This window comes from Opisthocomus hoazin, chromosome 6, assembly GCF_030867145.1.
Source record: "Opisthocomus hoazin isolate bOpiHoa1 chromosome 6, bOpiHoa1.hap1, whole genome shotgun sequence".
Taxonomy (NCBI): Eukaryota; Metazoa; Chordata; class Aves; order Opisthocomiformes; family Opisthocomidae; genus Opisthocomus; species Opisthocomus hoazin.
The window spans coordinates 17,402,943-17,420,132 of record NC_134419.1 but is presented as its reverse complement, the minus strand read 5'-3'; the positions used below and the strand labels follow the sequence as shown (position 1 = coordinate 17,420,132).

The following is a 17,190-nucleotide window of genomic DNA, read 5'->3' as shown; positions in this document are numbered from 1 at the left end:
TGCAGACCTGCTTCATTAGATACAAGATAACAGATATGTATTATTAAGACTTCAGCTGCAGGGGAGGATTGAAGACAGAATATAGAATATATATTATATGTTATAATATATATAATATATATATTTTGCAAACTGGCAATGCCCTGTGTGTGATTAGCAAAATGAAAGGACACACCTGCTGTGTTGGGTTTTGAGAAAATGAGGCATTTGGGTTTCTTAATGAGAACATCTCTTTTGGATCAAGATTCCTCAAGCAAGCCTGTAGTAGCAAAATTGCAAATCTTAAAGCTTTACAGATGTCACTTTCATCTGTTATCTAAAATTATCACCAAGCAAAATAATTCCGTCTTTTAATTTTGTATATGATAATAAAATTAATTTCATGCACAAATACTGTTGTGGTCACGCAGAAGCTTATCTGAAACTTTGGGATACCTGATCTGCTGAAGTCAGTTGCAGAATTCTTTCTTATTACAGTGGGTCTCAGATCTCTACTGACTAATGAGTATCAACATGCTGCAAGGCAGCCAGACATTTGACATCAGCAAAGACACTCCCACTACTCAGTCAATGTCTTTGAGGCCATTTTTATGATAGATTTCTATCCAGAATAAGGATTGTTTTGGTCTTTCAAGCTGCAGATTTTGGAACTTGCATATTCCTAGTACCTCTTGCAAGGGATGTGGAGACCAGACACTTGGCTTCTGCATCAATCATGCAACTGTTACAGCCTCCCTTTTAAGCCACCTTGTCTGGCTATGTTTATTACAGTGTGAAGACATCCAAGAAAAAGGTTTCCATTTCAAGTGCACTGATTCTGATGGCAGGTTCCAGCTCTATTTTTAATTCTTTTTTTTCTTTAAGAGCTAAAATATTCATGAAATGGTCAGTGCACAAGGAGTAAAGTTTGATGGCTTCGTGATTCCAGCACCACAGGGAAGATTTCTGGGATGAGGAACAGGCTATTCTCCCTACCGATATAAATTCTATAATATAAGGGCTGGAATTTGTTCTATGTTAATTTTAAAAAGAGATGTCGTATTCAGGATGGTCTGTCTTTCTTGGGACTGTCCTAGAATAGTCTGGGATGACCCTCTACTTATACCCCTCCTCTGAACTGCTTTCTTCAGAAAGGGCGTCGTGACAAGGATTTGGAATGGGGAAATGACTGTACTGAATCCAGTTCTTCAGTTTCAGTGATAACTGAGGACAGCATCCCGTGTACTCATTTGTTTAAAAGAGTACAAGTTTGGAACTGTCTTTAAGCATGCTGATATCTTGAAATTATCTAAACTTCCACGAAGATTTCTTACTCCTATTCTCTAACTCCACTTTCATATGAGCTGCTAAATGTAGACAACACTAATACTGCAGGCAAACAAATTTGGATATTTTTTTCTTGGTAAATGGAGGTTGCAGTAGGAAAAAAAGGTCCATTTTGTGTGTTTAACTGTATTCATCACATATCTGTTTCTTTACCTGCAGGGTCTTAAGGGTTATCTGGGACTGCAAGGGCCACGGGGTGAGCAGGTGAGTGATGAAAGCACAGTAAGCTATAGTCTACAGATGAACAGTTGAGGATAGAAGAATGCATAATCTAAGTGTTCAGTATAAGCAAGCAGTGTAAATTACTGACTGCTTAAGGAAATACTTGATAGTTCTTGGTCAAGAATTCAGATTATTTAGAGATCAGTGTGGTAAAAAATGGTCTAAATGAAATGGAAAAGACCAGCTTGTTTTTCTTAAACTACCACACTGGCTTGGCGGAGGCTGGTGTAAAATTCTCGTTAGAGGCACAGTTCGGATTCTCGCAAAACGTCTACTGATTTAATGCATTTTAAATCTCCTAGCCTGGAGAAAATGAAGTGCTTTTTCTCACTTCCATGTCAGTTCAAGAAGCAATCTGAATGTAAATTTCAGCCCTCCAGTGGCTGATGCATCTTGTAAGCATTAACGAGGCTCCTAATGACAAAGTAGATGGAGGCATGCCTCTCTATTTGGATGATGCTGAAAGGGAAACAGTGATGATAACAGATGGTAGACACCCAAAGGGAGATGAAAACTCATGAACGTCATCCATGACTGCAGTGAGTTTTATATACAAATCTTGACGAGTGGAGGTTTTCATTATAGGCCCACAGGCATTTTTCTGTGATGATTATAATTTAGCAGTGAGATAAAAAGATAGCCAGTAGAAAAAAAAAGTCATTCTTAACATCAGGAGAAGAGTGTCTCAATCGTTGAAGAAGTTGCAGGTGAAAAGTAATCAGTTAGCTACCATGGAGGGGAAAAAGTGAAGCTTGCATTGAAAAGTATTTCTGCTCATTATTCATGTCATCAAGCACAGAAGTTCCTTCGAAGGCAAGTCATGTTCAAGAATGTGAAAAATGATGATGTGCAACTGTTTGATATGTCAGTGTTCTCATACTGCTGCTGTAAACATTTTCCTTCATTATTGTCACTTAGAAAATACTCTGATGTAACATTTAAGAGAACACTTTCGATGAAAGATTTTTATTTTGCTTGTAGTTCTTACTCTGGTATTTTCAGGCCTGGCTGGTGAAGGTGATGAGTTAGACCAGTGACTTGTCATCTGTAGCACTTACCTGTGTTTGTAGTTTTTAGAAGCTTGTACAGTGAGGACAGACAATTCTCTGAATTTGTGAATTGTGGAACTCCTTGAACATCTGGTAACAAAAGAAAAGTTTTAAAAGATAAGTTGTAAATGCAATGATTCTATTGCTTTTTTAGTTTTTTTTCATATATACCTATTTTGAAGTACAGATGAGCCAAAATAGGAGCCCATGGATCCTAGTTCCATGACAGAACATCTGTCAGAAAATGAATCACTATGGTTGAAAGCAGGTGACAAAATCATCTCAATGGCAGCTCATTTAAACAAAAAATACTGCAACCCGTTTTTTGCATCTGCACTGCTGAGTTCTGCTTTCTAAGACTGCTATTTCACCATAAATCAGCTGTGAACAGCTCAGAGAGGAAGGCCTGATCCATTGCTATGGGAACACTGACATATAACAGTGGGTGGAAAGGTCAGGCTGGTACGGTGTCCAATTTACAGACTTGGCTTGTTTAAAATAAAATTAACTCAACAGAGGTAGGTGGAGCTTGTTTAAAATAAAACTAACTCAATAGAGGTAGGGGCCTGTGCCATTTGGCACCATTTCAGAAAAGCACGTTTGTCTGAAAATAAACAGAATCAGAATCACAGAATCACAGAACGGTAGGGGTTGGAAGGGACCTCTGTGGGTCATCTAGTCCAACCCTCCTGCCGAAGCAGGGTCACCTACAGCAGGCTGCACAGGACCTTGTCCGGGCGGGTCTTGAATATCTCCAGAGAAGGAGACTCCACAACCTCCCTGGGCAAACAGTCATATGCTCGGATGTTAAGTAATGAAACAACAACAAAAATGAATTTTGGATTTGATTAGGAGGAAGAAGATGGAGAGAATTCTATACATTCATGAGTAATCCAGTGCTATATTGACCTGATTCTGGAAGAAACAAAAAAATTTGGCTTTGTGAGGACACAAGGATTCTACTTTAATGAAACATTTAACACATTTGGTCAAATACAGCTAAGACAAGTGCAGTCACTTCATTATAAGGACTTGTCTTCCATAGTTCTTCCCAATTACTTTTTATAAGTAACATCTATGTTTTTAGTGTGGAAATGAGGCGTGAGCTGTTGTATTTCACAAAGTCTTAGTCTGCTGTTCTTGTGATGCTTATTAAAGGATATGTAGCTGAAATTGGTGGAGTTACTTATATATGATGAGTAAATTGTAGGGTGTTGCTGTGTAGCTTGCTCAAAAAGCAAATTTTTCATGAGCTTAAGCTGTGTCGTATGAGTAGATGTTAAAAGAGAAATGAACAAATAACAAATAAACTCCAAACCATAAGACTAAACCTGTTTATTTCTTTCCTTTTTTTTTGTTTTCCCACCTCTTTTTTTCACTTAGGGAATTCCAGGAATGGCTGGCAATACTGGGGCAGTTGGTTACCCTGGCAGGCAGGTGCAGTAACTATGCTAACGTCTTTGCAGTTTTGGGGGTTTTCTTGTTTGTTCTTTTCAAAAGTACCATATCTAACTCTTTTGGAACTGCTAATAGTATAAATGTATTTCTTTACATCCTGTCATTTATCCTTGAAGGACACTTCTTTCACGGGCCTTTTAGGTAATGTGGAGTCTCATGGCTTTTAAACTTGGATGGGTTAGGTGCAGTAATGCTGTACATTTCTGGAATACATTAATGACATTACCAAAGTACTGAATGTCTAAACACTTTATGCTCCTTCGTAAACCTCTTGTGGTTCTATGTGTTTTGTCTTCTTCATATTTTGAGTCCAGAAGGAGTAGGAAACGACCTGTTGTAGTATAGTTCCTCCTGATTTTCACCAGTGTATTTACTTCTCTGCTGAAACTATTCAGCCCTTTAGGGAAACAGAACATTAAAAGATTCCCCCCCCCCCCCTTCAGATATTTGAGAAAGAGAACCAGTAGAGCCAGAAAGCAGCTTTGTATAAACACAAGCACTTATATAAATCTTGATTTTATTTTTTTATTTTACATAAAAGCTAACAGATACTTCAGTCCAGTAAGACAAATAAGACATAAAGTAGAAATATTCATTATTTTCCCCATATAAAGGTACATGAGCCAAGTTCAACAATTGATGCTGTGGTTTTGTGTCGTCTTAAAGGGTGAATTTGACCAATGCTTCGGTGTTTTATTTGGTTAGGTTTGTCATGGCTATATATTTTTAAATTCCATTACAATATTTTGTATAGTAAAGAATGATAACATGTTTGTGCTGAATCACGTAAAATGTTTAGAGCGCTTGGACTACATATGCTATTCTGACACTAGCTTGAAAATAATTGGAAATGTGTCCATATGTAAAAGCCTATGAAAAATTATATAAAATTATGTCACTGTAATGCCAGATCACTTGGTCTGGGAAAAAAATTTCCTCTCAGAAGAAATAATTTTAATGTAAAGCAAGTTTCAGTCATTGTCTAAATTTCAGCCGTGAATTAATAGGAGACCTTTCTGAGTGTGGTCCTAGAGGACTGCTTGATGACACCCCCTTCAATTCTAATAATTTTAAGAATATATTGTTAGTTTACAGTTAACAAATGCTGTTACAGTTCTTTTAAATAGCGCATATCTGGTTGTTTAATATGAAGTACAACTCGTGTCTCTTTTCAATAGGGCTTAGCTGGACCAGAAGGTAACCCAGGTCCTAAAGGTGTAAGAGTAAGTAAGCATTTCAAACATTTTGGCATGCATGTCTATTTTCACCCATACAGTACTGAAGAAAGGGGGTGAGGAATGTCATTCAGCTCTGCAGGTATTATGCCCGCTGAACCCCTCTGTCTTTACAGAACCTACAAATGAGAAAACATAGTGTTTCTTTCAAAATACATGTAAGGATTTATATTTTTTTTTTCTGTGGTGTGCAGCATAGAGCAGTCTTCCCTTGTTGCCCTTCCTCTCACTTGGAATGCGTGCAGGCAAGAGAGGGAAAGCAGTACTGAGTGTGGGTGTGTGAGAGCTGGGAGTGAAGAGGAGCGGACGTTTCCTGCCTGAAGCATTATTTCCATAATGGAAGCTGTAAAGGAGAGAGATATATCTGGCATTTGCGATCTGTAACAGCTACAGAAGTTGACAAAGGGAAACTGTCTTGTCGCACAAAAACCATTAAAGTGATCTTGAGTTTTTAGAATGGTTCAGTTGTAGTCATGGATATCCCAGGGACTGAAGGCTCTTAATGCTCTGCTGATTCTAGGTTTGCTTTTGATTATTATTGGAGGTAAAATAGGTTGGCTTTTTTCTGGTTTTGTTCATTTGTTTTGTATTTTGGTTTTTTTAATAAGCACATGTGCATGCCTACACATGCTTGTGTTTATGTATTTTTTCACAATGACTCTCACCATCAGGCAGTAGACACTGGTTTCCAGAAACTTGCCTGTTGTTAGTTGCACCTAGGATTTGAAGGAGACTTTTGTAAGTGTTTTCAGGCCATCAGCTCATGTTGTACAGGCTGCTGAGCAGTGTGATCTACTCTCAAATATCTATTAAAATAATCTTACTGTGTTGCTAGATTTGCTTTTTTCTTGGTTTTTTTTAACATGGTTACTAAAGGCCTTTACGTGCTGCAGCTTCTTAAACATATGTCTGATTTTGGGGAGTGAGGTTTTTTGAAGTCAGTTTTCATTACAGTGATGGGAGAAATTAGTTTGTCAGGGTCAAGAGCCAACAGATATTGCACCCTTAGCGATTGTATCTTTTGCATTTCTTCAGTTTATTTTTGACCAGATTGCTAATGCATTTTGTCTTGCTCTCCCCTCAACTAATAAGACATGAAGTGATCCCAGTCACTTCCTGAAGTTACTACTTCTCCGTTTACACAAAGCCAAAAATGGCCAATATATGAGTAATTTTGGGGAAAAAAAACCTGTCAGGTCTTAAAGCTAAATCCTGTGTATGAATTCTACAAGCAACTTCCAATAAAAACCATGACACAACCAAGTTGAGACATACTGCTGTGCCATGGAGGTGTATAGCAACATGTTATGAAGTATCTTTAGAGCTTTAAGTTGAGAACACTCCTGCAATCAAACTATACTGTGCTTCTCAGCTGTTTTAAGAAACTGTAGAAAGAAGTGCCTCACTGTCATTAGGACTGGATGACAAGATGGGCACTATCTTTCATAATTTAAAAAAAAAAAAAAAAAAAAGGTGACCTGAAACCCCCAAATTGTTACAATCAGAGGACTGGAGAGGGAGATGAAAGCAAGGGAATCTTTTTTAGCCACTAATAATATTTTTGTTCCAATCTCAGTATGAATCTTGTAGTGCAGAATCCATCTCTACTAGTATTTTTGGAAATTGTACTATCACTTTTGCTGAGTCAACATCATGTTTCTGTGTCCATACAACTGATTATACAAGAGGATCTATTTCTGACTTTCTGAGGGGAAGGTGGGAGAGAAATGCGTTGTGACTGATCTTTAAGAAAAACATTCTGCTTATGACAAGGTAAACTTTCTGGGACTCTTGCATATAGCACTGATCACACAGTGTTATTAAAGATGAGAACATCTTTTCTGATGTATTTCATGAATAAAGTTAGCTTCTTCAGCTTTTTATTCTAATAAATAAGGTCTCTGATGCAACTTTGTCTTATTGGAACACTTTCTTAGTACTTCTTTATTAATTGATTCTATACCCTTATAATGGGAAATTTTTTTACTGTTGGTTGGAGAATAAATCCTAGTCACCCTTAAGTTGATTGAGCTTCACTGGCAATTTCAAAAGAGCCTGAATTTAATCCCTGGATCTTAAACCCACAGCTCGCCAGTGCTGAGGAACAAGTGGTGTTAGTGGGAAGCAGCCTTGTAACCAAGAATTCTTCTTATGTTTTTAGGGTTTCATTGGACCTCCAGGTGTGGCAGGACAACCAGGACCTGAAGGAGAAAGGGTGGGTTTAATGGAACATTAATGAAATATTAATGTTGGGGTGGTAATGCAATATATGTTAGAATGGAGAAAAAACTTACAAGGTCTAACCATTCAAGTCTTTGCCTAAAAGCAAAACTGATGTGGAGGAAATTCAATAGATAGGTCATATCTAATTAGTCTAGACAATGAAATGCACTGGTGCTAGAGTTAAATAGGGAGCAGCTGTAAATTATTGTTTTAATTTAATCTAGAGCTGCAAGGATTAAGGGTACTTTTTTCATACCACCAAGGACCATATGAGTATTTTTCATTGAGGCAGTTTTGTTCAGTCAATAATTAATATGTGTCAGTTGTCAGATGATGTTTGCAATAAAACTAGTCATGGAAATATTGATCTCTGTCACTCTGTGCTTGAGCTGTTTCTTGCTTCTCTTGAGCACAAAGGATGTCTGGCCATGCACTCTGATGGAAGCAAGATATGGCCCTTCCTCACACCTGTTCTGATGTGGCCACAGTAAAAACAAGCAAAGTTTGTGTTTCTGCTGCTGTTATATAGGACATTGTCTCTATGATTCTTTGCTCAAATCTTTTTGTTTGTTTGTTTTTTTAATGGTGCTGCTTCTCACGCTGTCTTTTCCAAGCAAATGAAGGTTTAGTTACTTGAATTTAAGCTATTGAAGAAAAGAAAACCTACTTATGATGGGTTATTTATTTCTCAGGGCATCCCAGGCTTCCGTGGAAAAAGAGGTCCTAAAGGGAGACAGGTAAAGCTTCTAACACTTGTTACAATTTCTGCTGCCAATGTAAATACACCTGTAATTCACTCTGTAATTTTAATCGGCTGAAAAATGTTAGTTTTATTTTTTCCATAGGTGACTTTCTATTGTTTCCAGTTAGCACTTTGCAGTACTGCAAATTCTGTGCAGGTTATAACTACTAGATGTTCTGAAGTGAGAAAAACTTAACATAATGAACCTTGTAACTGGTTACTGATATAAGCTCCCTGAGGGTTAAAAGATGACAGAAACACAAAAATATATTCTGTAAAATTAGTGTTAGCACAAGGTATAGATATGATGCAAGTTTCATAAGTCTGATTTTGGTGTTGGTTTGAATGCAAATCAGCTGTTTCTAATGTCTGATGTTTCTGGAGTGTGGTAAATTAAAGCTGTCATCTACTTAATATATATTTCTACAGCTGAGAATAAACACAAATCTGCCAAGTGTACATTATCAAGGTTTACATATTTTCTGTGGTGTATCTTAAATGCCAAGTGTTTTGTTTTCTGCTGCAACCTAATTATTTTAGGTCTTTGAAGCTGTCCTGGAGTTTCCAATTTTAACTTGCTTGTGGTTTGAGATTGGAAACTGCAATAGCATTCTCCAGTTGTGCACTCAGTTGAGCTCAGCAGTTCGGATGACTTTCATCTAGCATGTTGAACAAGCTTGTTCAGCAGTAGTAGTGTGATTACCATCGTTTGGCCCTTGATGTATGCTATGAAAGTTGTGGAGGATTCTGTTTAATGATATTTTGGTTTCTGTGTGATCTAACACCCGCCAAAAAAGGCACTAGCCTTCAATAGAGTTCCTTTTGATGTAAAGAAAGGCAAGCAGAGTATAGTTCCATGAAGTTGATAGACTGCTCTTTCTGAAGCTGCTATCAAATTGTTAAGGTATAAAATCAAAGTAAGAATCTGTTTTTTAGTTATTCAGCTAGAAGGATAGGGTGCTCCTGTGCTTGTTGACCATGATGTAGTTTGCTTATAATTTGAATCAAATGCTACTTTGTGCATCTGAGTGTTGGGCAAGAAGGAGTCTGTGCCATCAGTACCTTGCAATAGTTGACGACGTGTTGTGCTGATGAGCCATGTGTGGTGTTTAAGAAGAGAAATAACCTGGACAGAAAGCAAAGGCTTGTGCTCAGTGTGGAAATGGAAGAGAAGGTGACAGCAAGGTACTCTGAAAATGTGTTTTGCATTATAATCTCGTTCTCAGTGCCAGGTTTCACTGAGACTCCTGATTGCTGGTGTAGTAGTTTGTTTCAGTCAGTAAAAGTTGGTGCTGTGCATGCGGTGGTAAGCAATTATTTTTCATTTATAATAAGACCACAACTTCTATCAATGCCAGGCTATGCTCTGATAAGGACTTTTATTTCGTAAATCAATTCACAGAGGTTTCACATAGGTGACAGGGCACCAAAAGCACCTCTGCACAGTGTCCATGGTTACCTTCATTCAGTACCGATTCCTCTGTAGTGTCATTTCCTCAATCTCAAGGTTCATTCCAGATCTTTTCTATGATCTGTAAAGTGCTAGTTTGACTAAAGACTACTAATACAGGGACCAAACCAGGAGAGCAATCACATGGGAACCTGGCTTGAAGTACTTTGCTGGATCACAGGCTTAGACAATGTGTATTATTTTAACCCCAGACAATGATAGCTGTGATGACGACGTCTTTCAACACACTGCCCTGAAGTTAACAATGCTGGTGCTTTGGGGCAGAGCATTGTCAATAAAGGAAATTTGGCATGGAAATTTCATAGTGCCTGAAGTCAGGCTCCTCAGCTTGAGTTCTAGAATGCAACTTACTTTGGACAAAAATTCTGTCAATAATAATACTAGGGGAAAAAACCTGCCTGACTGGCAGAGATCCTTCTGAAAGAAAACAGATCCCAAATATGACCTCCTTTTTGGAAACTAATGTTAAAGTATAAGTGGATCATACAAGGAACTGTACACTTATGATTCAAAATGCTACTACTGAGAAGGTTTATTGAATAGTTATTCATATTTGTAACATCTCTGGCATACTTGGAATGGAATAAAATATTCAATTACCAATATCTTTATTGTGAAGATTATATAGTGAGGATTTGTTTGTATTTTAGATTAGTTTTGCATACAATATGCTTTAAAGAAAATATTTCCCAGTAAAAGCATATATATTCAGTTTTGTTCCATTGTATACTTGTAATAAGAAATGTGGTGAGTTCTGCAGTATTTTTAATGCATTGTCTGTCCTGTTAGTATGATGCATAGTTTTTTTACATACATAGTTTGACCACATTTGAGGGAAAGTTTTTACATAGTATTCTCCTCTATGGCATTAGTTACAACCAGTGGTTAATGTGACAGAACAGACCTTGTAAATTATACCAAGAATTTATTAATCAAGTCTGTTGTAACTGTAACAGCAGTTCAGGTTCAGTTTTATATTAAAATTATGAATAGTCGTCCTTTTTGTGCTTTATAGTAACGTTAAATGATAATATTGATGTAATAAAACACTTGTTGCATGGTAGTATTATTGTAGTACTTCCAATTTTAGACTTTTCTGACTGTTGTCCTATGTTGCATTTTCCATTAATTTTTCTACTTACTTAAGATAGTTTTATTAGCATCAGTTAGAAGACACATGCTGTTGAGAACAGGATTAAGATGACTATGGGTAATCTGTCCCTTTTGTAACCCATGCTGTGCTGGGTTCCTAAACCATCATCTGTGACCTGCATCTATGATCTGGTGGCTGGTAAAACTGTCATATTGCATCCTCCATTTCACTTTAGATGCCTCATTTGTGTGTTTAAAAACAAAATTTGTATTCATGTGTGTTATGGCAAGTTCGCCTCTTCCAACCTCTACCAATAGTAGGCAGTGCAACCAAAATATTGTGCTATTAAGGAAAGGGTAGTAAATTAATCTTAGTCTGCAGACTATCAGCTGGTAGCTTTTACCGACATAGACACTGTCCATACCCCTCTTGCATGTGTGAAGTTTTACAGTACATACTCAGAGTTGTGCAAAAATTTGGCCTGTGGTGTACAGATTGAGACTCAATGAAATCTGCTATATTGACCATTAGCCTATGAACCTCTACTGTTTAAATGATAAGACAGTAGTGATATAAGACAGACCTGTACTGTCAGATCTTAGCATTATGGCTATAGATTCTTATTTGTGAGTTCCGTGATCAGATCCTGAATAAAAATTTCATTGTTGTGAGAGGCATTCGTATCTTTTGCTTTACTGAATTTGCATGAGAATGCAGAAAAAAAGGCCAGCCAAAATCAACCCAAAAGATGATACAGGGAATGTTAAGCATGTCTCAGATTAATTCACAGTATCATGCATGGTGATAGGAAGGAAGAGCCTATTCTTTCAACATATTGTTTTAGCAGTGTGTATGCATATATGTACACACATAAAAAGTTGCCTTAATTTTTGTAGAATTCTGGTTTAAGTTATTAATAAAGCCAAATATGGCTTAAGCAGTGCTTAAACTGCTTTGGCTTACGATACAATTTTTCGACCTTCTTCCTGGAGTTTTATATTTTCTTCCTGACTGCTGTTCATATAATATTGCATGATGATGCATATGTCCCTTCCACTAAGGAAAGACAATGCTATACGAAGTCCTGAGCTGGACAGCTGTGTGGATGTCCTCCAAACAAGGTAGATTAAAAAGGCCAAATTAATTGTACCTTTCACTGGCAGCGGGTTTGAACAGTCTTACAGATGAGAAAGGTTAATGGCTCAAAGAACTGCTCCTGATACACAGGGAGGGATAAAAAGACATTCAAACATTGAAAAGACAAGGAAGAGTATTTCACGTAAAAATTATTGTAAGGATGGGATTTATTCCTTTTCCCTGTGGCGATGGACTAGTAATGCTCTGGTGCTTGGTGGCTCATCTCTTGAGGTCCACGCATCTCTCAGTTATCTCAGTATTCTGATACTGTGCAAGATTTTTCAGTTCCAGGAAAAGTCTGTTCCCTGTGAGTGCCTTAGCTTGGATTTTTCCAGGCAGAATCGCTTTCCAGCTTGGTATTTTGCAAATTTTGTGATAGGCTCTTCTGTGGACCTTAGAATGTAGTTAAAAAGGATGTTGACTTCTCTGTATATCTGTGCTCCATCCCTTTTCCTAACTTTATACAATGATAGGAATCATGAAAATATTGCCTGGTGCTTCTTCAGACTAGCAGTGTGAGTTTGCTGTTAGCTTCATGTGGTTCTTCCAGACAAATAGTGAGATTTGCCCAGCAATAGCACACTGATAAAAATTAATTTAAAAAAAAAAAAAAAAGGCACAAAAAAAACCAAACCACTTTTCTCCAGCAGCTAATGTGCTTCTGCAATGGGCAACATCAGAAAGAAGTAAAACAATCTGCAAAACCCTGAAAGGAAGCAAGAAATGTTAGAGTAAGTGAAGTGGTGGATTTCCATTTCATTTTGCTTTTCAAGCAACAAATGGAAATTCTGTTTCAAGCTTTGATGCTTGACTTGGCCAGTCAGATTTCTTCCCTGTGCTGATAATCTAGTCTCTGAAATCTAAACTCTGACAAAATGAAGGAAGCTTTTCCATGTCCTGTTTGAGTTATTGTTTCAGTCTCTAGATGCAGACTAAGGCAAATGTTCACATTGGTAAGGACAGTGTTGTGCCAGAAAGATGAAAAAATTTATTTCTAGTGAACGTGTGTGACACTGACATGTGCAACCATTAATATTTGTGTAAGAGTAAGGAGAGAATAAAAGACAGATGTTTTAGTGAATGCTTTAGGAAACAGAAGAAAAATATTTGAAGTAAAAATAGGAAAAGAGACTCCATGCAAACACTTCAAGTAATACTTGCTTAATATTGCTCTTAAAGCGTTCAGTCATCTGTTTTTGCCCCACGCTTAAATTGTCCATAGTTATATCTTTTGTGCTTATGATTTTAGGAGATGAACAAATATCACTGTTCTATTAATTTGAACTGTTCAGCTGAAACTTTCTGCTTTTCCCATTGATCCATCTCACTTCCTGAATCCACTTGCTGATGTCCGAATTTCTAATACCTATAGGAATTTAGTGTTCAAACCATCCTTTGTTTTTGTTAAATAAAAAACAAGCATTCTCTCTTCAACTTCAGGGTTTTCCAGGTGACTTTGGAAATAGAGGTCCCCCTGGTCCAGATGGGAATCCTGTAAGTATCCAGTTGTGAGTTGATTAGCATGGTCAAATTTGTAACACTCAGTAGTAACTCCTCTCCCAAATGGAACGGAGACTTTTGCCTCAAAAGCAATGTCTTGAAGTCTCCAGGAAAATTTTGGACTGTTACTTTTCCATGGAAATTGCTAGATAATACTGTAATAAGCAGTGGTATGAAAAAAGAGAGAGGAATAAGAAAGCTGCTGAGAGAACACAGATTCTGCTGCTGCATGTGCTGACTACCTTGAGAATCAGATGTCTTGCTGTCCTTATTGCATTACTGATGAATGTTTCGTCTTCAAAAATTCTGGCATTAGATATGACTTTGCGTTGTTTATTTAAACCACTATTCTAAGATCACCTTAAGAAAATGGGTTTCTGCATGCATGCCAAAACCCTAGCTTTCATATGCTTATGCATTTGATAGCTGATTTCATCATTTGAACTGGTACTGAATACAATTATACTAGTATGTCGTTTAGTGCATTATAATCAGTATGATAACAGCTTTGTCCTTGGCAGTGTGTGCAGGCAAAAGTGCTCTCATGGTATGGTATTCCAACTGTGGCAGCCAGTCCCTTCACTGGCTGCCCTCAAAAGAGCTTTGCTGTCATACTGTAGTTGTATTCTGTCTCTGGCTGCAGACTCTGAACTCAGGTTACCTTTGATATGAGAAACCAGTGAAAGGGCTTTGGGCCAGACAAGTGAACAGCAGTATGTGCTGGGCAAAAGAGCAGCTGATTTGAATCTGCTTTTATCATTGGATGCTCCTTTGGAAACTGCTGCCAGTTTGTGTCTAAAGGTTGTTCTAATGTGGACCAGAGTCTGCAACTGGGTCTCCTTTTTGAAGGCCTATCCTTTCCTGACACCTATCTTAGAAATTAATTTTAGAACAGCTTACATTAATTTTGCTGGTGGGTTATCGATGTTAGATGTCAACGTTTTAGAACACAGGAAAAAAATTATTTTGCATTTCTGGTCCCTGGGGCAAAGTTCCCCTTGTGGAAATGTCAGGTGAAGTCAGCATGGTGCTTTTCAGCTTTAAAGCCCTCTGAGGGGTAGTGAATGTCACCAGCTGCTTTGAAAATGGTATAAAAAGGTGAGTTCTTCCTTCCCTTCCTGGTACGCCCAAGTATCCCTCTCCTGATGAAGCAGATATGATCTCTCCATAAGATTAGCAGAACAACAGTACTTTAATAGAAACAAGCTCAGAAAGCCTGGATCTGAAATTACAGACTTGCACTTTACAAAGAAGCCTATTTTAACACAAGCATTTGCAGACGTGTTCCTTCTAACCTGCCAAGACAGCTGCTGATCTTGCTGCCTGCTCAGCTAGGCAGCAACCCCTCTCTCCTCCTCCCCAGAAAATGCCCTGCAGGGCTTGTTCAGGCAAGGGGCCAGAGCTGCAGCTGGAGGGGGCTGCAGTGCTAACGGGATATTTACAGAGCCTGTTTGTGGGCTGGCAGTGGAGAGCAGGGGCTGCCCCGGAGGCCCGTGGTGGCAGGAACTTGCACGGAAGACATTTCTTCCCATATGCTGACTTGACACTGATGACATTTGTCTCCATGCCCAATTTCTTCTGCTTAACAGAGTAATGCACTTCCACAGCACCCTCTCAATTCTCTGAGAATGTCAATCTGTCTTGGAGGATGTTGCTAGAGCATTCAGCTTCCCCTGTGGTTAGTTTGGAGAAGGTTGGAGAAGGTGCGTAGGCACCAGAGGAGGTAGGAGAGCACAAAGGTGTCCTCTGTGCCATGCCCAGCAGCCATGCCCTTTTGGACAGCTTCAGAATGGGCTCGTATTTACTTGCATAAAAAATTCCCTTCACTGTGGGTGCTGACGGGCTGCAGTGAGCTGTATGTATGATTTCCTTCAAGTAGCAGGTCTCAGGTGTTGGGACAGCCCACATGAAACATGCTGACCTGGAGGGCTACAATACCCCTTCACACAGGGTGACAAAGAGACTTGACATCTGTTTTCTGTGGTGTTCAGAATTTTAGCCTCTACTGAGTTAAACTTGACTTCGACAGAGGCAGGAGTAGAGTACCATTGAATTTGTTACTTCTACATAAAATACAAATACTGTAGGTTGTATCAAGAGATACCTTTTCATAAAGAGAGTGTAGACTTCTGTGAAATGAGCCAGTCTATTTATCTTTCAAAGGAAGCTTAATAAATTCTTGTGGTGGTTTTTTTCCACCTGAAAAGATTTATTTTTTCTTCTTTCAACTTTAAATATCATGGTAACAAATCTCATATTCCTTTGTCATGCAGGAACAGTTCTGTGATGTAAATATCATTAGATCTGATTCCACAATCAGAAATTTCAATAATCATGTTCCCCTATATAGTGATAAGCTGGCATTCTTCAGGAACTCTATATAAAAGTCCCAGTTGACTTGCTTTGCAGATCACTTTTGTTTATCTTATCGCTGGGAATTTTTTAAAATGGTAAAATTCAGACAATCTAAACTTTGTTTTCTTTGAAGGGAATTGTTGGTGGTGTTGGTCCTCCTGGATTTCCAGGACTAAGAGTGAGTATGCTTTTATTACTTGCTTTGATATGGCTTCATTAGAATATTTGTCGTGTATGTTTGTGAAACAACAAAAACAAATATAAAAATTCAGATATTTAAACAGATTTTGTTTTAGTTAGCCATGATTTTAACTAAAATCACTCTACAAAACTGTTGTCAGATTGCTGGTGTGGAGTACGTCTATACTTTCTTTGGATTTCTATACTTATTTCTGATCTGGTGTATCTGGGGTTTTGTTCTCATTTGGACTGGGGTAGAGTTAAGTTTCCTCTCAGTAGCTCTGTGTTTTGGAAACGACCTCTAAGATCATCAAGTCCAACCATCAACCGAACACCACCATGACTACTAAACCATATCCTGAAATGCCACGTCTACATGTTTTTTGAACACCTCCAGGGATGGTGACTCCGCCACTTCCCTGGGCAGCCTGTTCCAATGCTTTGCAACTCTTTCAGCAAAGAAAATTTTTCTAATATCCAATCTAAATCTCCTCTGATGCAACTTGAGGCCATTTCCTCTTGTCCTATCACTAGTTACTTGGGAGAAGAGACCAACACCCACCTCACTACAGCCTCCTTTCAGGTAGTTGTAGAGAGCAATAAGGTCCCCCAGCTCAGCCTCCTCTTCTCCAGACTAAACAACCCCAGCTCCCTCAGCCACTCCTCATAAGACTTGTTCTCCAGACCCTTCACCAGCCTCGTTGTCCTTCTCTGGACGTGCTCTGGCACCTCAATGTCCTTCTTGTAGTGAGAGACCCAAAACTGAACACAGTACTCCAGGTGTGGCCTCATCAGTGCCGAGTACAGGGGCCCTACTCCTGCTGGCCACACTAGTCCTGATACAAGCCAGGATGCCGTTGGCCTTCTTGGCCACCTGATCACACTGCTGGCTTGTGTTCAGCTGGCTGTCGACCAACACCCCCAGGTCCTATTCTGCCAGGCAGCTTTCCAACCACTCCTCCCCAAGCCTATAGTGTTGCATGGGGTTATTGTGACTGAAGTGCAGGACCCAGCACTTGGCCTTGTTGAACCTCATACAACTCACCTCGGCCCATCGATCCAGCTTGTCCAGATCCTTCTGCAGGGCCTTCCTACCCTCAAGCAGATCGACACTCCCACGCAACGTGGTATCATCTGCAGAATTCCCAAGGGAGCACTCAACCCCCTCATCCAGATCATTGATAAAGATGTTAAACAAG

General features: G+C 38.7%; 1 protein-coding gene across 6 annotated transcripts in view; it reads left to right on the top strand.

Moving 5' to 3' along the window:
- Positions 1 to 17,190, top strand: part of COL24A1 (collagen type XXIV alpha 1 chain) — a 156,884-nt gene that overhangs the window by 37,483 nt on the left and 102,211 nt on the right. For all 6 annotated transcript variants that reach the window (XM_075424849.1, XM_075424851.1, XM_075424850.1 and 3 more), the window contains exons 8-14: positions 1,486 to 1,530; positions 3,981 to 4,034; positions 5,234 to 5,278; positions 7,452 to 7,505; positions 8,206 to 8,250; positions 13,397 to 13,450; positions 15,945 to 15,989. In XM_075424849.1, the coding sequence (XP_075280964.1) occupies positions 1,486 to 1,530; positions 3,981 to 4,034; positions 5,234 to 5,278; positions 7,452 to 7,505; positions 8,206 to 8,250; positions 13,397 to 13,450; positions 15,945 to 15,989 (342 nt within the window). The remainder of the gene's footprint in view (positions 1 to 1,485; positions 1,531 to 3,980; positions 4,035 to 5,233; positions 5,279 to 7,451; positions 7,506 to 8,205; positions 8,251 to 13,396; positions 13,451 to 15,944; positions 15,990 to 17,190) is intronic.